Source organism: Notolepis coatsorum (genome assembly GCF_963971535.1).
Source record: "Notolepis coatsorum genome assembly, chromosome: 15".
In the NCBI taxonomy this organism is placed as follows: Eukaryota; Metazoa; Chordata; class Actinopteri; order Aulopiformes; family Paralepididae; genus Notolepis; species Notolepis coatsorum.
Window position 1 is genome coordinate 44,766,805 of NC_140179.1, and position 27,983 is coordinate 44,794,787.

At 45.1% G+C, this 27,983-nt stretch overlaps 1 protein-coding gene across 1 annotated transcript in view; it reads left to right on the forward strand.

Moving 5' to 3' along the window:
• The window catches only part of gsap (gamma-secretase activating protein), a 125,314-nt gene that overhangs the window by 88,622 nt on the left and 8,709 nt on the right, over positions 1-27,983 (forward strand). The window contains exons 27-30 of the mRNA XM_084330985.1: positions 2,717-2,787; positions 6,512-6,606; positions 17,438-17,557; positions 23,396-23,457. Coding sequence (XP_084187111.1) covers positions 2,717-2,787; positions 6,512-6,606; positions 17,438-17,557; positions 23,396-23,457 — 348 coding nt within the window. The remainder of the gene's footprint in view (positions 1-2,716; positions 2,788-6,511; positions 6,607-17,437; positions 17,558-23,395; positions 23,458-27,983) is intronic.

Sequence of the window (27,983 nt, forward strand, 5' to 3'; positions counted from 1 at the left end):
GACCCAGACTCGTTAACCCTCGGAGACCCTGAGGTTACTCTCCTTCAGAGGCGGTTTTCAAGCCAGAGTGAAAATACTGGTATCCTATGAAACTAGACGACCTAAGGAATCCATTGATACAAACCATGTCATGCTAGCTTGTCAGAAATAATGCTCCAAGGTTAGGCTAGTTGGCTAACAACTGGCATTGGCCATTTTTAAATGGGTCCCATGACCTCTCAACTCGAGTCCCCATAGTAGCCATTTCATAGTAGTGAGACACTTATTATTATTCTTTTTAAACTTAACCTCACTGTATAAAATGACCTATTGTGACCTGATGATCACTGCCCCTTTAGCAGCACCTCTACAGCTTTACAGTCATTGAGAATGCAAGGATCTATGAATATCGTAACCTAGCTTAACCTATATCTGTATATTTAACCTATGAATCAAATTGTCAACATGACAGATATAAGTGACATCACACATGCAACTCAGATTTCAGGGAAGTACAGAGAAGCTGTCCCTCTCCAGGGGAAGAATGTGGAAACAGGCGCTCTGGTGAAAAATTCTACACAAATAACAATCTGTATAGTCCAAGTCACGTTAACCATGGAAAAACACGTTTATAAGTGGAGGGGGCCTTTAACATTTGGAATAGTGGCACAAAATAAAACCCTTATGATTTTAAATGTTGATAAGTGCACAATTATAGATTATAACATTTTAAAAACAAAACCATCTTCAACTGAAACTGTTCCTGGGTCAGCTACTTGCTCTTCACTTACGGCCTCATCTTTGGACCTGTGGAGGGGCCTTCAGCCTGCCTCCTTTATGGCAGTGCATGTGTTTAGTAGTATTTTAGTATGTTTTAGTATGTTTTTAGCGTAGGCTACACAGTAATAATAAAATAAAAAAAAAGAACTGCAAGTGCCTGGTTGAGCATTAAGTTCGTCATGTAACGTCAATCGTCTGTGGAATGAGTGGAAATGTCCGCCTCCCGGTGTGAAGGAGAGGTAAGTAGAGGACATGGCTCTCTGGGTAACCCTCTGTGTGTGTGTGTGTGTTTGTGTGTGTGTGTGTGTGTGGGGGGGGGGTTTCCACTGATGTTCACATCCTCTTCCTGTTATTCTACAGAGGAGATGAAAGAGAGATGGATAGAGAGGGAGGGAAAGAGGGAGGAGGAGACTGGGAGGGAAAGTGATGGAGAGAGAAGAAGAGAGGGAGGAGGAGAGTGTGTGTGAAGGTTGGTGATTGGGTACTGAGGTGTTATGCTTGTGCACCTCTCTGTGTGTGTGTGTGTGTGTGTGTGTGTGTGTGTAAGTGGCCTTGTTTCCCTACTGTTGTGGCTTGTGGGGACCAAATACAATATGGAATATTAAAACAATATTTTGTTGTCGTTGAGGGGACATTGGCCGGACCACGAAGTAAATGAGCTATCTTAGGTTATGGTTATGGTTATGGTAAGGTTGGGGTCAGGTAAAGGTTAGGATAAGGGTTGGGCATGTAGTTGTTATGGTTAAGGTGAGTGTAGGCGCCGTAATGGAGGTCTCTTTGTTATGATTCAGTATTCTATTTGTGTTGTATTATTAGTTGTACTGTCACTTTAGGTGGTGGGCGTGCTCACGGGGGTGTTTTATGGAATTTCATTCACCTTTTCACGTCTGACAGTTCTCGGTGTTTGACAGTTCACAGAGGTTGACAGTTCACGGAGAGGGGGTGAGAGTTAGGAGAGCATATTTTCTTTTGACCGCAATAACGCAAAGCGCAAATCGTATTTTGTTTGTCTCATGAAGCGAAAGAATAAAAGCCTCAAAAGTATTTCCTGGACGTGGAACGGAGTTATTTCACGATGCACGTCAATTGTTTGAACTCCTCCACTCAGCCCCACGGCACTACCTGTCTATGACAGTCTACTGCCGCAACAGTGAGGGTAAATAGTTCGGGAATTAATGTAAATCTGAAAAAATGAAATGTCCCCACAATGCATGAAAACATGGCGCATGTGTGTGTGTGTGTGACTAATCTATAATGGCAAGGCCATCAGGACAAACGACCACATTACGCTTCAGTTCATTTGAACTGGAAAAGTAGAAAGTGCAGATTGTGTGACATGATTCTCAGAGGCTATAAGCAGGTTCACATCCTGAGATCCTCTTAAGAAGCCTCCAACCCCACAGGCTGCGATTCCACCCCCGACAAACACCCAGACATGTCTCGTCTAACCGTGAAATGTGTCTTAAAGGACAGATAGCGGCCATAAAACACAAGTAGAATTATCCTTTAAGGTGAGACAGCACCCCCTAATAGGCACAAACAAATCTGAATAGATATCACTATGAAACTTTCCCAGTTTGTTAGGTACATATAAACTAAGAAAAAATATATTCTTTGTATTGTTGTATTTTTATATATGCAAATGAGGCACTTCCCCATGAGGCACTTCTCCATTAAATATGTGCAAATTTATGGATGCAATCAGGCAAAATGAAGTCAAATAAACAACTAAATGTGTGTTATTGACGTTTTATTGTCACAAGTTTCATAGAAGACATGTTTAGGAAGCCTAATATAACGTCTCAATATCGTAGAAAAACAGCAAAAAGGCGATTTTGGGGGTGCTGTCCCGCCTTAAGTAGACTGGTGTTCACATGTTCCTGTGGTGATCAGCCATGGTATTAACACTCTGTGTGTGTGTGTGTGTGTGCACGTGTGTGCACTTGTGTGTATGTAGCTGGAGCTCATCAGACACATATTGGAGTCGGTGTGGATGAAGTACAAACTGGGACCTCGTGTTTTATGCTTGTGAGTACCCCTCCCATCTCTATGAGTAATGTCTGGACTGGCTTGTGGTACCAGGTACTTTCTCTGCAGATAGCACCACGTTGCTGATTGGTCAAACACACACAGAGCAGCTGCTTGTGTCTGTGTGTCTGTGTACCGCCTTATTCATACAACATGGAAGTACTCCAGTATGAAGGTAGGAGCACTTTAGATGGGGGGGACAAGGGGAGGACATTAATCTTGGTTTGATAACATTCAAAGTAAAGTTACAGTAGGCTTTGTCGTCGGCTTGCAAAAAAGAAAAAGAAAGACGAGAGTAAGAAAAAAAGAGTCACACGCGTGAGAGCAGAGAGAGAGCAGAGAGGCAGTGGTCGAGAGAGGAGAGAGCAGTGAGGAGAGAGCAGCGAGGAGAGAGAGCAGTGAGGAGAGAGAGCAGTGAGGGTGGGAAGCCGGTGGGGTGTGTATCCTGGTCGTTGTAAACAGCGACTCCTACTGGTCGGTCGGGGCGTCTGTTCAGCAGGGAAATAATCTGGGGGAGGTAGTGTGATCCTCCCACGCATTACACTCCCCCAGTGAGAGTCCTTGCTGTCAGGTGAAAAGAAGCGGCTGGCTGACTCCACATGTATCGGAGGAGACATGTGATAGTATCTATCAACCCTCCCTAGGCCGGCAAGTGGGGGACAAATGCGCGCAACGACCAGGAAGGGAATTGGCATAACGACTAAATTGGGATGGGAGAAAAATACGTAAAAAAAGGGGGACAAAAAAAAATTGATAAAAAAAAACATCACAAAACAAACTGGTCAGACTACTGCTTGACCTTACTCCTGGAACCCACCTCACCCCTGCCCACTTTGACAACCTAGGATGGCTTAGAGTAGACGACAGAGTACAGCAACTTGCAATGGGCCTGGTCTACAAGATACACTACACCACTAAGGTACCCATGTACATGTCAAAATACTTTCCAAAGGTCAGTGAATACCACAACCACAACACCAGAGGGAGCTCCACAAATCATGTTAAACCCAGATTCGGCTCAAACAAGGGACTAAACACGTTTAGCAATTATGCCACATCAATGTGGAACGCCCTACCCACAGCTGTAAAGGAATGTGAATCACTACGCACTTTAAAAACCACTCTCAAAGAGCACCTACGGGAGACTGCAATTCGAAACTAGCCCCTGTCAATGTCCTAACCCAACCCCCTCCAATGTACAGTTACCTACCCAGTTATCCCCAGTTGTGTGTATTGCGCTGTACTGTATTGTACCCATTCTGCAATCTGTTAATACAATTTTCAATCAATCAATCAATCAATCAGGTGTGTTGAATGATGAATCTCACTTAAATTCTTAAACTGAAATGCGCGTTCACGCTCAATTAATTTGCATACAGACACACCCGCAAGCTCCTTATAAGGCGAACGAGGCATGTGCAAAACAGCTTGAGAGGTTCGGCATTGCATGCTGATCCATTCAACAGGAAGCGATTTGTGAGTTGCGACTGATCTCAAAATGAGATTAGATTGAAATGTATTGTTATTATACAGCACAAGTACAATACACCATCCAACCAGTGGATAAATGCTCCAGAAATAAATACATATAAATTAATTAATGAATTAATAAACGGCTTAGCGAGGCAGCCTTAGCACACGTCCGAACACACATGTCTCACGACTCACGACTCAGTGCATGTTTGTGTGTGTTCCTGTGGGTCGCCCATTGCATGTGTGTGCGTTATTAATATATTTTTTTTTGATCTACTTTTTCTCCCATTTTCTATTTTTCTCCCATCCCAATTTCGTATCGTCCAATTCTACCCTCCCCTGTCTCGAACGCTGTTAGGCCATGCCTCCCACAAGCCGGCTGCAATGTGGACGAAGCCTTACATCACGTGTCCCCTCCGGTACTCGAGGAAGCAGCCGTCGCATCTTTTCACCTGCACAGCGCAATCTCTCAGCGTCGGGGGTCTGCGTGGGAGGGACACGCCGCCCCTGTCGCTTCCTGATTCTGCTGCGCAGGCGCACCAACCGACCTGTAGGAGTCGCTGTCCACAACGTCCGATCCCCACCCATCAGCTTCCCACCCCCTAATACTGCCAATTGTATTAGTATGAACGACCAGCCAAGCTGATAGCAATGCGGAGAGCTGGGCTCGAACCCAGCGTCTCCTGCATTGGTGGTGAGCGCCTTGCCCACTGCACCACCTAGCCGCCCATGTGTGTGTTAATCTGATGACAAATAAAGACTTCTACTTATATGTATTGTATATGTGCGAAATTTATCGTTCCAGCAATGTAGGCTTTGTCAATACTGAACGACGTGTGTTGTGTCTAAGTTGATACTCCAGACTAGAGTATTGCATACATCTAAAAGGACCGCTCTTGGCAATCTGAAACGTTTAAGCAGCCACTCATCTGGCTCTGCAAATAGATCTAGACGATTAGGCGTTCTATGCGTACGGCCTGGGCGGCCAGAGCATCTAACTGTTCTAACAGCAATATATAATCCATTTCAGAAGCAGAACGCACGCAATAAGTTATAATAATAATAATTATTGAAAAGTTCTGTGATTTTAAAGTCGTATTTGGGGGCAATTGACCAATGGTAGGCTTTTTAAAATTATTCTCATCTGGGTAAGAGTTTCTTATCTGGGTAAGAGTGCTTTCGACCACTCTTAGAATTTGGTCTTGCCTAATAGAAAAGCTAAAATAAGAAAACATTGCTGAATCCCAGAAAATAAGAAAAAATGCTAGTTAAGAACAAAACAAGAGGAAATCTGTTCGTATATTGCTTCGTGAATGAGGCCCAATGTTGTTGTAACTACAAGATTCACCTATACGTACAACCTAAGAGATTCTGTGATTGTGCTTGTGCGTAGAGATCACTCGATTTATCAACTTCTAATAACATTTTTACGTGAGCACATTTCCTGGTTGATAAGGAGACGGTGGTACTGTTGTGTCACAAGAGACGATTACAAAAATAAATAAATAAAAAAATTAAAAAAACAGTGTTTCGCTTAAAAACACCAGGCAAATAATATTATTAATACAAGGCAAAGGTCAATAAATAGTCACTAGATATCATAGGTCAAAGGTCAATAAATAAAATGGTAATGGCCAATAAAACTATATGTACTAAAGTGCAGTTCACATAAAGCAGATGATCCATGAAGGTTTAGAGTCTTGTGGACCTTGCTGCTCCTGTATCTTCTCCCTGACTGCATGGGGGACAGCAGGCTGTGGGATGAGAGGATCACTGTATCTCTGGTATTAATCCAGTTTCAATTAGGATCGTGACTTCCCACGATCATGAACAACAAGACAAGCGTCGCTTTCCCTTTATGCACAGCGCTCTCCCTTTATGCACAGCGCTCTCCCTTTATGCTTTCAATGTAGCCACTAACGTTAAAGATCAAAGTAAGCGCGATACGTGTTATCTTGTAAAATGTTCGGTGTAACCCGGTAACACCGGTGTTGTCACGACTTTATTAACTGGTGGGGAACATGTCGTCACAGTGGCGTCCATCACTGAGTCTGGAGGACAACCCTGATGATCCAGAACCAGTAGAAGACACGCGTCTTCATCTTTCTGAATCACTACCCCTCCCCCACTGTGTGCGTGTGTGTATCCCATACTGTATGTGCATATCAAACGTCCCGTTCACGTGTGTGCTCAATTATGTAACATTCATACAATGTTAATGTGTGTGTGTGTGTGTGTGTGTGTGTTCCAGTACAGAGCGGGGCAGCCCAGCAGAGTGGGCGGTGTTTCACATCATGTGTCGGATTCTGGAGGCAACAAGGGGTCTCTGTCTGCCCCTCCCACCTGGTGGGACCCCCATCACACGCACGCACGCACGCACGCATGCACGCACGCACGCACGCACACACACACACACACACACACACACACACACACACACACACACACACACACACAGAGTCTGCTTGAAATTACCTTGGATGCCCACTTATCTTGGTCAGCTCATATTTATGATGTAGGAAAGGAATTGCTATGGCCAGGAAATGTGTAATATATTATATATATATATATATATATATATATATATATATATATATATATATATATATATATATATATCCTTCCATTCTTAACCAGGTAGTACAGTCACTTGTTTTGTCACATGTAGATTATTGTCTGATCATATGGTCATCAACATCAAGGAGGAGCTGCACAAACTTCAGTTGCCACAAAACAGAGCAGCCAGGGTAGTTCTTCAATGCTCAAATAGAACAAATGTAACTTTAACTTTAATTTGGGTGTATTGGGACGGTTCTCTAGTTTAGGGTGAGTGACACTGTGGTTTTACAAGGTGTGGTTGTGAAAAAGAAAATGAAACGTAAGCCCTGGATATGGATCTTTATGGGTCAGGGGCCGAGGAGAGATGGAGGAGGTGTAATTTAGATATTTCATCTTCTGGATATCTATGGGTCGGTGAATAGAGGAGAGCTGTGAGATCAAGTCATTTTAATGTTGTGAGTGCCGTGGTGCAGGAACACATTCCACTACTGGATTAGAACTGTTGCCTCAGCACAGCCGGTCTCGCTTACAATATGTAAATAAAGTGCTTGCAGTATCAAAAATGTGCAATGTGTACGTATTACAAATAAGTATTATATTGACATTTACGAAAATGTACAATGTGTACATATTACAAATAAGTACATAGTGTATATTACATATTCCATTTTTATTTTATTTATGTTTATGTTTTAATTACATTTTAAGTAGGGATGCTCGATATTGGCTTTTTTACGGATACTGTAACTGAGGGGTACAATTCCCTGACTGTATTACTAGATATGATACTTACTACCACTACCTTTGTACTTAATATTCGGCCACCCAGTACTCGGCATAAATATATTATGATGAACACTGTCACGTAGATGAAACGGATCCAACACAAATGTACGAATTAGAAATAGGTCTTTATTTCTACACAGCGATGGTGTGTAGAGCAAGCACTTAATCAAATCAATCACATTTATGAATGGGAATTAGTATGCACTTTTATGGCAAGAGTATTCGTCGGTATATCAATAGAGAATGTCCAATCTCTGAAGGCGCAGGTGGTACATATACGACCTGGAATAGTTAAGGAATAACAGCAATGATACTTTAATGATTATAGAACTGGATACACTAGGGGGGAATTCCGGTCGCTTGTAAGACAACTGGAGAAGGGGGGGGGGGGGTAGAGTCTGGCTGTATCCGTCTGGCCGAGGGTATCCTGGGAGAACCCACGGTTGTGCGGCTCGGTGCCTCAGCGATCCTCGATCCACAGATGAAAGCAGTTGGACTCTCTGTGGGCCGGCTTCCTTCGGTCCACGATGGAGAGACGTGAAGCGACCTCGTCGTGTAGAGCGTCTCCTCACCTGTCGTCCTCTCCGGGGGGGGGGGTTTCCAACACACGGCAGTGTTGGTCTTTATCCATAGAATAATCACTGTATACAAAGCATAATCCGTGCCTGGGAAGGCGGGCTGTCGTCGGTAGAATAATCCGGTATGCAGGTCCACTCGCTCGTCGGCTCTGGGGCTCCTCGGGTGCAGCCTCACATGGGGTCGGCCACCCTGGATAAGCAGCCAGTTCTCTGCCCGAAACGATGGGGTACTGACTACGATAGTATTCTCACCGCACGAAGCACTACATATGAATAGACTATTATTAGCTTAATAGACTACGTCCAACTCGACGATATAGTGCCAAATATGACTATTCAAATATTAATATACACGATGTCTCAATACCGATGGTAGGCCGAACTTGGCCTTACTCCCACACGTGGCGTCGCGGGGAGGCTTTACGTCTGTCACTCTATTGGAGGGTAAGAAACTGGACTAAAAAGGAAGTCCTACTTTAGTAGCGCAGTATATATACGCACTATGAACAAATAGTACCGTTAGTGGTGCGGTAGCCAGATTCCTACGCGGAACTAGGACTTGTTCGTACATGTTGAGCGGTACGTTTGAACTGGGTCTGGGGGGTATGGCAGCCTGGCACCAAGGTCTCGACCAATAGTAGAATGGAGACTATTATGGGATGTTCAGTAGGCTAGAATGGATATTCAATGCATATTGTACAAGGAATATACAAGGGATATCAGGGAATATTAGAGAATATACAAATACAATTAAATATATACATACAATAAATATATATATTCGGTTTAATCTGGCCCTTCACAACAGCCACCCCCTGATTGGTCCCAGACCTAATCAGTTAAGCAGAGACAGATTAATCGCGTTGTCTATTTACACATAAGGGTTTGCTGTAGGGGTCAGTCAACTTCACAAAGTCATAGGGTTATAGGGTCATGGTCATCATCGATTGTGTCTGGGAGTCGGGGCAGTTCTATGAGCCTCGCCACGGGACGGGTGTAAGTGCGACCCTGGACAAGCACTTCAGCTGCTCGGACCTTGCCGTCGGCACCGGTGATCACTTTGCTTACGCGGCCGGCCGGCCACATAGCTCTGGGCAGTGATTGATCAATAATCATGACGACTGTTCCTTCTGTCAAATTGTCTCTCTCCTTTACCCACTTCTGGCGGGTCTGTAGAGACGGTAGGTAGTGCAGTAGGAATGTCCTTTGTTGTGCACTCTCTATGGTAGTGCAATCATCTATGTTGGGGTCTGCGGAGATAACAGTGCTCAATCCACAGAACACAGGCTTCTTATTCTCAGCCTCCTCCTGACTGGCTTCCCTCGGGATAGGCGTGGGCCACTCTCCTTCCGGGAGCTTTAGGAATGCTGGGCCGTCACTGTAGACATTGCGACGGGTGAGGTCATCTAGGGGCATTCCCCGGGTGATGACGTCAGCTGGGTTCTGTTTTGTATCAACGTAGCGCCACTCTGTTTCTCCGGTTAACTCTTCGGTTAAGTCTTGAATCTCGGTGACTCTGACTCCCACGAAGACTTTGTACTTGCATGAGTCCGATTTGATCCAGGCGAGTACTGTCGTGGAATCTGACCACAGGATTGTTCTAGACACCGGTATGGTGAGCTCACGTTGGATGAGCGTGGCTAGGTGCGCTCCGGCTAGGGCTGCGCAGAGCTCTAGGCGTGGGATAGATTGTTGCTTGCGTGGGGCTATTCTCGAGCGGGCGAGGACAAATGCTGTGTAGATCTCTCCCCCCTCTTCTTGGGCCCGCAAGTAGGCTACTGATCCGTATGCGACCTCTGAGGCGTCACTGAAGACGTGTAAGTCCATTTTACATGTCTCTGGCCTCACCGTGGGTGGGAAGTAGCTTCGGCGCATATTAACGCCTGGGAGTGAGTGGAGCTCCATCTCCCACTCTCTCCAGGTGGATGCAAGTGTGCGGGAATGGGGTCGTCCCAGCCCTGGTCCTTGTCCCACAATGCTCGTACAATCATTTTTGCCCTGGTGGTGTACGGTAGAATACATCCTAGCGGGTCATATTGTCGGGCGAGTGTTGTGTACACACTCCGTCTGGTGGTCGGCGCCGCCGCCGGCCTTCCCTGCTCCGTAGTCAGGGGCTTGTGTCTGTAGTGAAGCGAATCTGTTTTGAATCGCCACACCAATCCCAGGGTCATCTCCTGGGCTTCTCCCGGGATTGTAGCCATCCAGGTCTCGCTGCTGGCTGCCTTGTCCTCGGAGGAGAGGCTGCGCAGTACTTGCGGATCGCTGCTGGCCCACTGCCTGAGATCAAAGCCGCCTTTGATCAATGAGGCGCGGAGTTTAATCAGGAGAGCCTCGGCTTCTTCCTGGGTTGAAAGGCTTTGTAGACAGTTGTCTACGTAGAAGCTGTTCTTTACGCTGTGTCGGACCTCTTCGTCCGCTGCTGGGTCCTCTGCTACATGTTTCTGTAGTGCAAATGTAGCACAGCAGGGGCTGCACGTCGTTCCGAAGGGGAGGACTTCCCATTGGTAGATGGCTGGGTGCTCATCTCCTGGCTTCTCTCTCCATAGGAACCGTAACAGGGGCTTGTCCTCCTCTACTAATCTCACCTGCAGGAACATTCCTTTAATGTCCCCGCTGATGGCCACCTTTTCCTGGCGGAAGCGGAGTAGAACGCCGAGTAGGGAGGGGCCGAGTGTGGGACCGGGCAGTAACTCTTTATTCAGATTTTGGGATCCGATCTGGTAGCTGCAGTTAAATACTATGCGGTCTTTACCGTTGTGATGGACCTTGTGGTGAGGCACGTACCACGATTCAGTGGTCTGGTCAGCCTCTTTAATGTCCATCTTTGTGACGTGTCCCGCTGTGATGAGCTTCTCAATCTCAGCGCGGTATACACTCTCTTGGGCGGGGTTCTTGGCTAAGCGCCGCTCCGTGTTCAGCAGGTACCGTTCTGTGGCGTCTGTCTTGGCGTGGAAAGTAGGCATTCCTTCTCGCCGCAGGAGTGGCGTGGCGTATCTCAACACGCCGTTGACCGGGACTCTCTTGGTCCCTGTCTCGAGGAGGTGAATGGCGTAAATGTCATCTTTAGAGCGAATGTCTTTCTTTCCGTTCTTAAAGGGCATTTGTTCCAAGGTCCATAGCCGCTCTACGTGTTGCAGGAGTGCGGTTTCTCCCTCTGTGACTCGGGAGTGGAGACATCTAGTGGCTGTACTTCGGTTGAGAGATTTGGCGAGCGGGCCTTGGAGAGTCCATCCCAAACGGGTCTCGACTGCTGCAGGACAGCCTCGGGGTCCGGTATGAACCCGGTCTATCGGGACAATGAGGTCTGCATGGTCGGTGCCTATCAACAGGGTCGGCATAGCATTGTCTATGAGCGGGATCGGTAACTTGCGCAGATGTGCATATTTCTCCATCAGCTTGGCGACGGGGTATGTGTACCGCGACAGTCCTATTTCTTGGCTGGTGAAAGCGTCTGTAATCTGGTACCGTCGCTCAGGCTGGCCGCTTGCTGCGATAGAGAATGAGACATTCTCGCCCTTTATCGTCTTCAAATCTCGTCTTATTGTCCGAATTGTCATTTGGGTTTCGCTTCCCCGCAGCCCTAGCTGGGCCGCAGCGGAGGCGAGCAGAAGGGTCTTCTCTGACCCGTCATCGAGGACGGCGTAAGTGTCCAGGACTTTATTCTGGTAGCTTAGTGTCACACGCACTACTTTTAGGAGTACTCGGGCTCCACTGCTGCTGGCGGGATCGATGTACATGACGCTCGCTTTGCTGCTGGATGGTGCGGGTGAAGGGCGCCGTCTGTTACTGTCGTGAAGTATGTCCAGATGGGCTCCATCGCACTTGGTGCACCTTTTCTTTAAGCGGCATTCGGCTGCCATGTGTGAGCGCGCACAGCGAAAACAGCGCTTGTTGGACTTTATCCATTGACTTGCTTCCTCCGCGTTCAGCTTGGGGAAGGAGTCACATTGCGCTAGCCAGTGTTCTTTCTCACAGTAGGGGCACACTATCTTCCACTTCTCCGTTCTGGAGGGGGTACTGTGGCTCCTGCTGCTCGGCACTGACTCTGATTGGTGCATCACAGTCACCGATCTTCTTCCATCATTTAGTCGTCTGGTTCCTTCTCTGGAGCCAGGGGTGCTCCGTCCGAATGTATCTAGCCGTAGGCTGCTGACTTCTCTCGCCAGGAAGTCTGCTAGATCGAGGAGGTTCGGTTCGGGGCCATTCGGGTCTCGGTGGTCTCTCTGCCGCCTAAAACGCTCCTGTCGAGCGGGCGGCAGCTTCTCCAAGATCCTTTCCACATTTGAGTTGGCGTAAAGTTCATGCCTCCCCTTCTCTCTCTGCGCTCCCAACATCCCTACCAGGGACTGCACTCTGATGGACAGGTCGTCCAGTGCTCGATTGTCTATTGCTGGGGGTAAGCGGTCGATGTGTCGGATCTCCTGGATCACGTAATCCCATATGCGCCCATACCTCTGGTCCAATGCTACCAGCGCTGCTGTGTATGGAATGGTGGAAGTCGCGTAGGCGAGCGCTATATTATGTGCGCGGGGTACCTTTAAGTGCTTCAGTAGGATGGCGTATTTATGGCGTTCATCCAATACATCCACCAACATGGTCTCCAGACACATGCAGAGTTCTGTATACTGGGCCCGGTTCTCTTGGGTGAAGTCGGGTACCATAGGCGTGCCAATGTATGACGCTGACTGTGGATACATCGGCGAGCGTTGGGGGAGAGGCCTCCTAGGCGAGTCTCCTCCCGCTCCTTGGTATGGGCTGGTACCGGCAGTGTACCATGGCCCGCTTGTCCAGGTGCTGTTCCTCGGTGCGGGTCGTGCGTCGTGCTCACCCGGGTATAGAGTCGGGGGTCTGTAGCGCAGCTCCGCGGGAGTATAGCCTGGGCTGTACCGGACCTCCTGGTCCGGTAGAGTACTGTGCTGTCGTCGGGCGTGGTTCTCCTCCTCTTCGTCTTCAGTTAGGTCATCCAGTGCTTGTAGTCTCTGGTTTAGCCTCTCCACAGGATATGCTGCTCCTTCCCGGTTGCTAGGTCTCGCTTGGACCGGTGGGGGGAGGTGGTCTGTGGGGGGTATAGACCTCGTCTGTTGGTCAAGTTCAGGGTTGTTTACTCGGCTAGGGGATGCCGCCCTGGAGGTGTGTCTAGACGAGTTCCTGGAGCCTCTGGCGGAGGGAGAGGGTGTTGTCCGTCTGATCAGCTGTTCTATTAGTTGCGCTTGCTGTCTGTCGCGCTCTGCGTCCCGTAGAGCACCAGCAGCTGCTCGCTGGCTGTCTGCTCGGTCTCGGGCCACATTCTCTTCCCTCTGAATGCGTCTTATTTCTAGACGTATATGCTCTTCTTCGCTCCGCTGCTGGATCTGCAGTCGGTCGCGTTCAGCAGCGGCGTTCAGGCTGATGAGGAAGGCCTGCTGTAGGGTCCTCTCTGCCTCGCTGGGAGAAGGCGGTTGTATAGGGGAGCCTTCCCTCGGGGTACTCCTTGCGGAGCCTTGGAGCTCTATCTCCACGGTGCTCTCCCCGTCTTCTTCCGTGCCGAGTTCTCTCTCGGTAGCGTTGTATTCCTCCCGGGACTCATCGGGGACTACTTCTTCAGTACTGGCGGGGTGTGAAGTCATGTCTGGTTCCCACTGGTCCCCACCGTGAACTTGGTCAGTTACATTAGAACCCGTAGGGGCCTCTATGGTCGGGGTAGTCTGGGCGTTGGGGTTAGACATACTTTTACTTTCTAGTTTTACCGCGTTTACTGTTAGTAGAAGACTAGGTTGTTGACTGACAGCGTAAGCCTCTAAGTACTGAGGGAGCCGTCGTTCGCGCTGCGGGCGTTGGTTAGGAGGATCGTTTCGTGGAGTGTTCATCATAGGCCATTTCAATATTAATAACACTATATTAATATTACACTAATTACCATCCGGCTCGAAGGACCAATTGTAACTGAGGGGTACAATTCCCTGACTGTATTACTAGATATGATACTTACTACCACTACCTTTGTACTTAATATTCGGCCACCCAGTACTCGGCATAAATATATTATGATGAACACTGTCACGTAGATGAAACGGATCCAACACAAATGTACGAATTAGAAATAGGTCTTTATTTCTACACAGCGATGGTGTGTAGAGCAAGCACTTAATCAAATCAATCACATTTATGAATGGGAATTAGTATGCACTTTTATGGCAAGAGTATTCGTCGGTATATCAATAGAGAATGTCCAATCTCTGAAGGCGCAGGTGGTACATATACGACCTGGAATAGTTAAGGAATAACAGCAATGATACTTTAATGATTATAGAACTGGATACACTAGGGGGGAATTCCGGTCGCTTGTAAGACAACTGGAGAAGGGGGGGGGGGGGTAGAGTCTGGCTGTATCCGTCTGGCCGAGGGTATCCTGGGAGAACCCACGGTTGTGCGGCTCGGTGCCTCAGCGATCCTCGATCCACAGATGAAAGCAGTTGGACTCTCTGTGGGCCGGCTTCCTTCGGTCCACGATGGAGAGACGTGAAGCGACCTCGTCGTGTAGAGCGTCTCCTCACCTGTCGTCCTCTCCGGGGGGGGGGTTTCCAACACACGGCAGTGTTGGTCTTTATCCATAGAATAATCACTGTATACAAAGCATAATCCGTGCCTGGGAAGGCGGGCTGTCGTCGGTAGAATAATCCGGTATGCAGGTCCACTCGCTCGTCGGCTCTGGGGCTCCTCGGGTGCAGCCTCACATGGGGTCGGCCACCCTGGATAAGCAGCCAGTTCTCTGCCCGAAACGATGGGGTACTGACTACGATAGTATTCTCACCGCACGAAGCACTACATATGAATAGACTATTATTAGCTTAATAGACTACGTCCAACTCGACGATATAGTGCCAAATATGACTATTCAAATATTAATATACACGATGTCTCAATACCGATGGTAGGCCGAACTTGGCCTTACTCCCACACGTGGCGTCGCGGGGAGGCTTTACGTCTGTCACTCTATTGGAGGGTAAGAAACTGGACTAAAAAGGAAGTCCTACTTTAGTAACGCAGTATATATACGCACTATGAACAAATAGTACCGTTAGTGGTGCGGTAGCCAGATTCCTACGCGGAACTAGGACTTGTTTGTACATGTTGAGCGGTACGTTTGAACTGGGTCTGGGGGGTATGGCAGCCTGGCACCAAGGTCTCGACCAATAGTAGAATGGAGACTATTATGGGATGTTCAGTAGGCTAGAATGGATATTCAATGCATATTGTACAAGGAATATACAAGGGATATCAGGGAATATTAGAGAATATACAAATACAATTAAATATATACATACAATAAATATATATATTCGGTTTAATCTGGCCCTTCACAACAGATACCGATATACCGATATTGTCCAACTCTTAATTTCCGATACCGCTATCAACCGATATCAACTGATACCGATATATGCAGGGTTCCCCCCCCCCCCCCCCCCCCCCCCAAAAACTGAATAATTTCAGGTTATTAACATTACATATCTCTTGTCGTGTAATTAACACAACATTATGCATACTTTGACAATAAATAAAATAATCATTTGTTCTTACTTGCTTGCCTGGGTAAATAAAGGTTAAATAAATGTAAAAAAATAAATGATAATAATATATTTTTTTTGAAAACCGATACCGATATTTTCCGATATCACATTTTTATGCCAATATCGGTCGATAATATCGGACATCCCTAATTTTAAGTTTTTAATGTTTTTAGAGTTCCCCTGCTGGAGAACGAACCGAGGGCACTCGCATGGGAGGCAAGTGCCTTTTCCTCAAGACTACCAAGACACACTTTTCTGATAGTAAACATATTACTTCTGGCCATAACATAATGTACATTATGTACCTTTTTTCCTGTGTACTTTATTTACGTTTTCTGATGAGACCGTGTTGCACAACAGGAAGATCCTGACACGCTAGGTACATACTGACACGCAGGGGTGCCCAACCGTTTTTGAACCAAGATCTACTTTTTAATTTACCACCTAGCCGAGAGCTACCAGCCAAAATTGTATATTGTAAGCCATCATTTGAGGCTTTGTAAAAGCAGCGTTTTTTATTTTTTTTTATAATCAAATTTTATTAATCGAGATCTACTTGAAATCAGCCCGCGATCTACCTGTCGATCGCGATCGACTGGTTGAGCACCACTGCGCTAGGTACATACTCCTGACACGCTAGGTACATACTCCTGACACGCTAGGTACATACTCCTGACACGCTAGGTACATACTCCTGACACGCTAGGTACATACTGACACGCTAGGTACATACTGACACGCTAGGTACATACTCCTGACACGCTAGGTACATACTCCTGACACGCTAGGTACATACTGACATGCTAGGTACATACTGACACGCTAGGTACATACTGACATGCAAGGTACATACTCCTGACACGCTAGGTACATACTGACATGCTAGGTACATACTGACATGCTAGGTACATACTCCTGACACGCTAGGTACATACTCCTGACACACTAGGTACATACTCCTGACACGCTAGGTACATACTGACACGCTAGGTACATACTAACACGCTAGGTACATACTGACACGCTAGGTACATACTCCTGACACGCTAGGTGCATACTGACACGCTAGGTACATACTCCTGACACGCTAGGTACATACTACTGACACGCTAGGTATATACTCCTGACACGCTAGGTACATACTGACATGCTAGGTACATACTGACACGCTAGGTACATACTAACACGCTAGGTACATACTGACACGCTAGGTACATACTCCTGACACGCTAGGTACATACTGACACGCTAGGTACATACTCCTGACACGCTAGGTACATACTCCTGACACGCTAGGTACATACTCCTGACACGCTAGGTACATACTCCTGACACGCTAGGTACATACTGACACGCTAGGTACATACTGACACGCTAGGTACATACTGACACGCTAGGTACATACTGACACGCTAGGTACATACTCATGACACGCTAGGTACATACTGACACGCTAGGTACATACTGACACGCTAGGTACATACTGACACGCTAGGTACATACTCCTGACACGGCCAACTGGAGTTGGTCACCGGGCGCTGGACTGTGACCCACTGCTCCTGAATATTTAGGATGGGTGAAATGAAGAGGAATAACGTCTCTCTCTCTCTCTCTCTCTCTCTCTCCCTCTCTATGTGTCTCTCTCTGTCTCTCTATGTGTGTCTGTCTCTCTGTCTCTCTCTCTCTGTCTCCCTCTCTCTCTAGGTTATCACACTCTGTTATCAGTGTTGGGTGTTCGTTGTCTTCCTCGTCACGTCTTCCTCCAGTACATCGACCACGGCCTGCTGCAGCTCACTGACACCTTCCTGTCCCGCCTCCTGACAGGTGTGTACACACACACACACACACACACACACACACACACACACACACACACACACACACACACACACACACACACACACACACATATTGGGAGAAGAAAGAATGAGAGGAAGGAAGGATGTTTGCTACTTTGAACTCTGAATAGTAAAGCGTTTATTTATTGACTTATTTAGCTTACTTGGGGTAGATCATCTGGACATGTATATTCTTAACACTTTCCGTGCCAGCCGTGCCAGTCCTATTAACCCTGTTAACCACCGCTCTATTCAATGACAGAGCTCTCACATTTGTGAACGCATAAACTATATCTTAAATTATGGCTATGTGTCTAATACGACCGTCGCTTATCAATGACTTGTTTGCAGTCAACATTGTCGAAACGGATTGTTTTTCAATCGGTTCATTTCTGTTTTATACCATTTTGAAAAACACTCGTTTTTTGAAACTTTCAGAAAGAAAAAAAATTATTCTGCAGGAATCACGCTTTACTGTAATACACAAAACACGTTGTAATTTTTCGGCCTAATTATGAATAGTTTTCAAAAATACGCTAGATTATCGATAGTATATGTACTTATGCACGCTATAGAAGCGGGCTGAAAAATCCATTCTCTTATTTCCTGATCAGCTACACACACTCACAGCCACACACACGTTGATATATAGGTGAAAACAGCTCTGATTATCCCAATACTGGTCAAATAGATTCCTTACATCAGATCAGATGTTCTCCAAATTATTCCAATTCCTGATCGCCATTCCAAATATCGATCGCGTTTTTTGATCCAACGCTGGGTGGTCAACAGACATATTCCACGCTGTTCTGATGGTGGGCAATGACTGGGATCGTCTCCGGTTACTTTCCTGACAAGTAAAATGTGGAATCTGGACTCTTTTTTCCCCATGCGTTTCATTCAATCCAATCCAATGGGGTGCAGTACCATCCGGAGAGACGATAGGGGGCGGTATTTTCCCTGTTCGAGCTCAGACAGATCCCCACTGGTAACGTGAGGCTATATTGATGAAATATGAATGGAAATCGCTAATAAAAAAAATAACGATTAAACTACGAGATTTCTCGTCGTTGGCACTCAACGGTTGGCATGAACTAACGAGATTTCCCGTTGTTGGCACTGAAAGTGTTAATCAGCTAGGTCTGATGGAACACAGACACAATCACACCCACATGTAGGCCTATCACAATAACTCGTTTTGTTGGACGATATATTGTCCCAGAAATAATTGCGATAAACGATATTATGGTAATTTTAAGAACATTTTATGCCACTGATCAAGTGATAATCTCATTGTATTTAGCCACAGCCACATTGTTTTGGGGCTCTGGACGGCAAGCACAATGGTCACATATGTAAGCTTTTGTTCTGGGAAGTGCAGTTCATATTTGACATATTTGGCACTTGTGCGAGTGGGGGTGAAATCAAATGGTTGCATTTTGACATATTGCACTGGTATTGCTTATCTTGCCAGGTATGTCTAACTACAGCCTTAGTAGTTACCTTAGAAGACCTCAGTAATTCGAAGTTACTGTACAAATTTCAATCTGGTTTTAGGAAGTCTCATTCCACCAATTCTTGCCTGCTCTTTTTAACAGATTTTATTCTATCAGAAATGGAAGTTGGCAAGCTTTGTGACATGATTTTAATTGACCTCCAGAAGGCATTTGATACCGTCCATCATAATTAGCTTTTTAACAAGCACATTTTAACTGCCCTTGGTAGCAGTACATTTACAATTTACATCCAGTCTAAAATGGGTCATATCCTATCTCTCAGATAGAGACCAAAAGATAGACATCCATGGCCATCTTTCTTCTGCCTCCCCAGTAACTTGCAGCATTCCACAAGGGAGTGTTCTGGGTCCTTTGCTATTTTTTATTTATATAAATGATCTTCAAGCTGCCTGTAACATCAACTTGTTTTTGTATGTAGAATAGATGATTCTGCCACCCTAGCCTCCGGCAAGGATGTAGACATATTACAAGCAACTCTTAGTGAGGAATTCTCCAGAATAAAATCTTGGCTCACTGATAACTATCTTTTTGCCGCTAAATCCTCCTTGAGCTACCTCGGTTGTCACTTGTAGACAACGGATTGACTTGTTTCCATTGTGGCACAAACATGACATAAAGTATCACAAAGAACAGACATAGGTACAACGTGGAAATCAAACCTGTTAAGCTGTAGCCCTATTTTCAAGTAAATGGAAGATTGCTCCACTTCTACAAGGTAAATTTGCATGTTCTTGGTATCTAGGAAAATCTAAGCAAATTAACACTTCCGGTGCCGTTCACGTAGATCTACGTTCCTGTCGCCCGATCGTTGAGTGCCGGAAACGTAGATCTACGTTTTTCTCACTGTATTTATTTTATTCGCTATTGCCATTCATAATTCAGCGGGGCACCTTGTGCATACTGTTCTGAGTGTGTCTGAGCTGGCAGACAGTCTTATACCGCCCTCTAATGCCTTCGGCCATTATTGCACCCCGTTAGAAACGGGTTAGTTTCTTTTCTCTACCGAGCTGCGGCGTGGGGGTGGGTCCTAAACACTCCGGCAAAACACATGCTTGTAGGGATGGTTTGGACTACTGACCCCGCCCGCCCATTGAAGTGCAATGCCCAACAACGTTGGAGACAGGATTGCTGTGGCTAACTAGAATGGCGATGAGATAATTGGATTATTTTTTTTGCATTACTTCAGAGACCAGGTAAGGACACTATATATGAAAGCTTGCGTTGATCTGATATTTATTTCTACCGCGATTGAAGCTATTATGTGTTTTATGTGTATGGCTGTTTGCCGTTGGGTTGCAGGAGGGGGGGTAGGGGGCGCGCCGGTCTAAACCACATTGCATGCGTGCACGAGGAAGGATAATAATAATGATCTAGCGTTGATTTCAGGAAGATCCGATAATCAGGCGAAAAATTACAACGTGTTTATTGAATTACACAAAAACGCTGTTTTCAAGTATTTTCCCTGCAATTACTCAGAAGCAACCAAACTATATTCATATTCAAAACGGTATAAAACGGAAATGTACGGATGAAAAAAGAATCTGTTTTTTGCACGTTGACCAGAAGCAGCTCATTGAGACTCGATGGCGTTATTAGACCCATAGCTATACTATAAAATATAGGTTTAGTTCTACAAACTACAACTATGTTTACATGGGGTTAATGGACGGCAAGGAAGGGGTCACTTCCCGGAAGGGGCATGGCACTCAATGTGTTAATAAAGGGAAGATGATTAAACAGAAGGATTTGTAGATACAGTAATAAATTATAATCCATTTTAATTATAAATTCATATTTGACCTTGAACTTGATCTTATTATGGCCAAATCATACATATGGATGGGGACAAAGCTCCTCTTTCCAATGGCAGTGTTAAATCTGGATTTAGTCATTTCCTCTCGGGTTTCCGATAAAATAGAGATAGAATTAGCATTCTTCAGATAAATTCTTATTTTCGGTAAATCTTAACACTTTAATCGCCGGAAACGCCGAAACTCGTCATTCCCCGCCATGCTCATTCTGCCGAAGACGCCGTAACACGTCTTTGATATCAATATTTCAAAAATCTGTGATCGAAATCATATTTCTCCCCCGGCGACCTGAGATATACTGCTGAGCTCCACTCAACTCTCTAACGGTTCAAGAGCGCCATCTGGTGGCCGATCGGCAGATCGCCCAACAGGAAGTCATGTGGATGAAGTGGTGCTCACCCATATTTCGTCCGGGCACTCGCTATCATTAGCAGGACTCCATCTTGACACAGTGAACACCGATCGGTGCAAATAACTCGACAAACAACATGATTTGGACGTATATACTATTATACAACCTGGAAATGGATCGGGTATTTATACATCCCATAATAGGAATATCTCTGCTCCACGCTCATCGCCCAACGGCGTGAGGAAGATATGGTAAGATCCAGCGTTATTTTCCAACGTGTTCTTTACTAACTGCTCTGATGATCATATCACCCACACTAGATGAATGATATAACGTTGCCCACGGAATTATAAACGTCCCCCCGCCCATCCGGTCAACATCAGATCATACGTAGTAACTCCTAGAAGCACATCCAGTTGACATTTTTTATCTCGCACAGATTCCTACCAAACTGTATTTGATCATCAATATAATGCATTTAGGGCTATAAATCAAGTTCTGGAGAAAGCTGCAGAAAACGATAAAAACATACTTATACTTTAGACCGTATTTTAGTATGAATATGTGAATGAAAAAGTATAACGTTGCTACACCCTGAACAATAGATATAGGACATTGAATGGGCCATAATAATGTCAATTTAGCAATACAATTTAAAAGGTTATAGCCCTGCAAAGAAGGGGAACTTCTCCATAGACAAATAGAGATGGCGAGGGATGGTAAATTATGAATTTAACCATGGCGATCAAAGTGTTAAAAACATCGGTAAACAAACGTAGTGCTGAAAATATACACTTTGACTGCTGTTTTGATAGGGTTAAGGTCTTTACTCTTGGCTACATTTGAAAAAGAAACACAACATTAATTAATACGGTCTGTATTGATAGATTTATGATAAAAACAGCACAACAGCTTAACAGGTTAATATATAAAGGTACTATATACAATAATATACAAATTTACAGTTGTGTTTTGTATTTGTATTTGTAGTGTATTTGTGTGTGAGAGAGTGCAAGTGAGGATGTTGTGTGTGGGTGGGTGGGTGGGTGGGTGGGTGGGGAGATCAGTGTTGAGTGTTCTGATGGCCTGGGGGAAGAAGCTGAGTCGGAGTCTCTCTGTTCTTGCTACATGTATGCGGAGGCGCTTGCCTGACTTGAACAGCTTGAGCAGTAGGGATGGGTACCGAACCGAAACACGTCGGTACTACCGAGTATTGATTCAAGTGAGATACAGATGTTTTTTTTTTTTTTTTTACATTTTACATTTTTTTTTCTTTTTTTTTTCGTGTCAACGTTCACACGCACAATATATGCTTACCTAGGATTTGACTTGATTCAACAACAAAGCAGTCGGAGCAATGGCAAGCCGAAAACGGTCAAAATTGTAGTTATTTGAAGTTTTGATTTTTTTTTTACGACTGAGGTAGGTAAATAAAATTTCTTGAGACTAAAGTACCGAAAAAAGGTACCGTTGGGTACCGGTTTCGATTCACAGGTACCGGTACCGTATCGGTTCAAATGTGAAAGGTACCCATCCCTATTGAGCAGGCTATTGTTGGGTTGGTGAGGGTCCTTCATTATTCTGCAGCCTCTGGATCTGCACCTCCTGGTGTACAAGTCCTGCAGGGGTGGTAGTGCAATACCCGTAGCACGCTCTGCTGAGCGCACCACTCTCTGTAGAGCCTTCCTGTCCTGGGCAGTGCAGTTGCCAAACCAGGCAGTGATGTTCCCAGTCAGGATGCTCTCCACAGCCCCAGACTAGAAGGATTGGAGTATCTTCCCTGCTACCTTAAATGTCCTTGTCTCAGGTGGTAGAGGCGCTGCTTTGCCTTTTTTACCACAGTGTCTGTATTGTATTGACCATGTCAGGTCCTCTGCGAGTGTGCGTGTGTATTACAGCTACAGTAGGCGATTAATCAAGTTTCAATTTCAATAAATGTTGTCTTCCCACGATCATGAAAACAAGATAATTGACATTAAACAATTATCATGCCATGTTGCTCTCTTTTGTCTAAATGCAGCACACCCTTTCTTTACAGCGGTGCACTCCAACACACACACACACACACACACACACACTAACACACACACACACACACACACACTGTTTCCTAAGAGTAATTTGTATCCTCTTTCTTACTTCAGATTTAGACAATAGTGACTCTAATGAAGAACTGAAGTTCAGCATCCTGAAAAGACTGCCTGAGGTACCGTGTGTGGTTTATGTCCATGTGTGTGTGTGTGTGTGTGTGTGTGTGTGTGTGTGTGTGTGTGTTTGGGGCTAAGGGATAAGACATATGATGAAGTCATAATAATGTGATCTACTAGTGAGGAATATTTTGAGTTGTCCTCTAATTAATCTGTCTCTTCTCTGGTCCCATTAAACCTTATGTCCCTCAGGCTAGCTGGTGTGCGTGTGGGTGTGTGTGCTATTACTAGAATGCGTGTTGTACCTGTTCCACTTCCTGTACTTCCAGACTGACTGCTACCTTCCTGTAGCTACTTCCAACAAAAGCCTGACAGGAAACATAACAGAGACTGTAAACACTTCCTGGGACACACACACACACACACACACACACACACTCACATATATTACACACACACACACACACACACACACACACACACACACACACACACACACACACACACACACACACACACACACACACACACACACACACACACACACACACACACACACACACACACACACACACACACACACACACACCACTCTCCCACTCACACATTCCTAGAGAGTCAGAGGAAGCCCACAGGCTGAACACAATGGTAGATTCAGGGTTTAGTTATGTTACCTGAAGTGACCCCAGAGACGCTGTGCTGCCTGCTTTCCAGTCCCCAGCAGACGACCTTTAGGCCTTCACAGACGACCTTTAAACCTTCACAGAGGACCTTTAGACCTTCACAGAGGACCTTTAAACCTTCACAGAGGACCTTTAGACCTTCACAGAGGACCTGTAGACCTTCACAGACGACCTTTAGACCTTCGCACAGGACCTTTAAACCTTCACAGAGGACCTTTAGACCTTTGCAGAGGACCTTTAGTCTTTCACAGAGGACCTTTAGACCTTCACAGACAACCTTTAGTCCTTCACAGAGGACCTTTAAACCTTCATAGAGGACCTTTAGACATGCATTAAAGCATTCCGTCTCCAGACGGATTTCCGTCAATTTGATTGGGGAGATCCGTCCATTTGATTCGCAGTCTGACGGAAGTATTTGCATGATTTGTAGATGCATACAGATTGAAACAAAATTGAGCCAATCAGAGGCACCAAATATGGAAAAGGGCTTTTTTTTCCTATCGCGCCAAGCAGTCATCATCACTCAGCGACTCGAGAGACAGGTCGCCTTTTTTGCAGCCTCACGCGTCAACTGCTTGTTTACCAACGTCACAGCCACCACGCTGCTTGCACTCGCTGCTATATACCGATTAGCTAACGTTAGCTTAATAGCGTCTGTTAAATGGAAGGAGTAAGCCGGCCACTAAAAAGAGAACCCACCGCGGGGTTCTCAGATGAAAAGGATCAGCGGGACCACCTAACAAAAAGTTTCGAGAGGAGAGGACGTTTGAAGAGACTGGCTAGGCAGCGCTACTGGGGGCTGTAGTGGTGAGTTAACTTGTTCCGTGTGCCGCAACGATGTCAAAAAGAAAAACAGAAACAACACGTTTGTCATTGTCGTGTTACTTCACAGTACAATATGTGAGTCCCCTGCTGTGGTTGTGAGTATACGTTTATTAGCTTAACTCCGTAGCAACATCACACAGGTGTATCTGTAGACAGTCTCCTCCCCACCGTATATATTCTCTCTGTCAGGATCTATGGGTAACATTACTGTATATTTGCATATCGTATATGTCACAAATGTAACAGTACTATATACCTGTAGTATGTCCCTATGCCATAAATGTCATGATGTCAATGTCATGCATGTCATAAATGTCACTGAATTGAAAATGGGGGACCCTGATGATGTAAACAAGACAAACGTCTTTCTCTGGTCTGCATCCCCTTAACAATTGTGTGTATTGAGCCATACTGTATTGTACCCATTCTGCAATCGGTTAAATATTGATTGATTGTTATAACGGATTGCAGAATGGGTACAATACAGTACAGCTCAATACACACAATTGTCAAGGGGTTGCAGACCAGAGAAAGACTTTCCTCTTTACATCAGGGTCCCCCATTTTCAATTCATCATAACATATATGACATACATGACATACAGATAGATAATACTGCTACATCTATACATTTATGACGTACCAGATTTACACAGTATTGTTTGTGATACAATAAGAGTCTAAAAAAGAGAGCATATACATTTGACGAAGAAACTGTACATTGGAGGAGGTTGGGTGGAGGGGGGGGGGGACTGTACATTGGAGGTGGTTGGGGAGGGAAGGGTTGGGTAGGCGGGGTGGGGGGGTAACTGTACATTGGATTATCGACGAAACCGAAACAAGTAGGCTCCCTTAAAACGCCAACGCTATTAAAAAGAAATACAGTGGAGGTTAAAATAAGAATATGACTTGGCCTGAAAAAAATTTCAGTCAGGAGATTTTTTTTTGCTTTAATCCCTGCCTTTAGACCTTCACAGAGGACCTTTAAACCATCAGTCAGATCAAAACAACTTACACAATGAAGAAAGCAAACCCCTCTCATTTACCAAGAAAAACACAGTGCATACAGTCTGTGTTGAATTAATATGATTTAAACGATTTGTAAAACAGTGCATACAGTCTGTGTTGAATTAATATGATTTAAAAAGCTTTTAAAACACAGTGCATACAGTATGTGTTGGATTAATTAAGCAATAATACACGAGAAGAGTGTCATGAATATTGCCACGGCTGTGATGCGCCCGCAAGCACGAGAGCGAAGCTCTCAATATTCATGGCAATATTCATGACATACCACGGCTTCGAGTGTATTATTGCTTTTATATATAGTAGGCTATCTCAAGAAGCTTGGCAACGCAAACTAATAACGTATTAGTCTAATGCAAACGTAAGTCGGAGAAAGTCATCAGCACCTTGGACAGTTCCTCTTTATCTATCTACTCGTTTATGGCAAGCACTGGACAAAAGTGTACGTTCACACTAATAAAAACAAATTGTCTATTGGCTGAGCAGCCTGGCATTCGTGTGACATCATGTCCGGAATCAACCAGGAAATAGTTAACGGCTACAGTTGTTGTCGTCATCGAAAATTGATAATAATCACAAGATACATTCAGTGCTGGATCTAACTAAATGGATTTATGGAGACACATTTATGGAAAGTTCAAGACCACACCACAAAGCTTCTGGAAGGGTTAGAATGACACGGGACGGCGCTTCCAATTCGTACGGCGATGGTTTACCAGCAGCAAGAAAGTGAATCTCTCATCCTCTGCGTTATGATATTATGATTGGAAAATGTAACTATCACAACCGCCTATGGTCCTGGCGCCCTCTAAGAGTTAACGGGTACCTGTACTTTAAATCAAATGTAACATTGTCCGCAAAGTAGGTCATGTTGACACAGTTTCCGTTTGATGAATGGCAGTTGAAACTTTCTACAACATTCTAAAGCCAGCGCAGTGGTATATTCATGGTGATTTAACCGTGAGTGTATCATGAATATACTCACGGCTTAGAACGCTCTCGACCAATCACAATGCGTGGTCGGACCTACCTGTTGTATAATATGATTTAAAAAGCTTTTAAACCACAGTGCATACAGTATGTGTTGAATTAATATGATTTAAAATGCATACAGTATGTGTTGAATTCATATGATTTCAAAAGCTTTTAAAACACAGTGCATACACGCAATGTGTGTATTTGAGGCCAGGCGTCATGACATGTAAACCAATGAAAATGATAGGGGTGGGGTTTGGAGCTAAATGCGCTTGGGAATAGTTAGGACGCGATTCAATTGTCAAAGCAGGACAAGAAGAAACGTGAAACACGTGAATTAAATTAACATTTTGGAACGTTAGTCCTACGTCAGAAGGTTTCTTTGTGCTGTAAAAGTTGGTTGTACTTTGTATTCTCCACCTATCCCTGTTTAATCTGTGGGCTGTGACTGCAGCGATTGTGTGGAGGCTACGTATAAAGTTTATTTATTTAAATGTTTATTCTTTAGCAGTGTGTGTGGTTTTCTTAACACATTGACTGCCACGCAATAGCCTCATCCTTAGCAGCTGACGCCATCACTGTAAACGGTGGGAGTCGCTCACCTTGTTTGCAGGGCTATAACTATTTAAATATTATAGCTATATATGCAATACTATGGCCCATTTGACATCGGGTATCTATCGTTCAAGATGTGGAAAAGGAATATTTTTTCCATCCATACATTGTCGTTTTATGCCGTGGTGAATATAAGTATAGTTTTAGAGTGGTCTAGGATAATTCCTGGAATGCTAGTAATGGGCCGCATATTATACTTAATCCATTGGCATTTCGTCCCTATACACGCTACAATAAAAAATGCAAATGCATATGATCGGTATATTATGTTCCATCATGCATGCAGGAAAGGGGGGGGGGGGTCGTTTATGATTAATTGATTGTCAATAACGGCATTCGTTAGTACAGTAACAGCATACAGATGAAGCCGGGAAAAGTCCTGGAACCACTGTTTGGGGACCGCTTGGGCACCGTATTAACGGTAACAATGACCAGCGGGGGCGCTCTCATACAGCTGGTGAC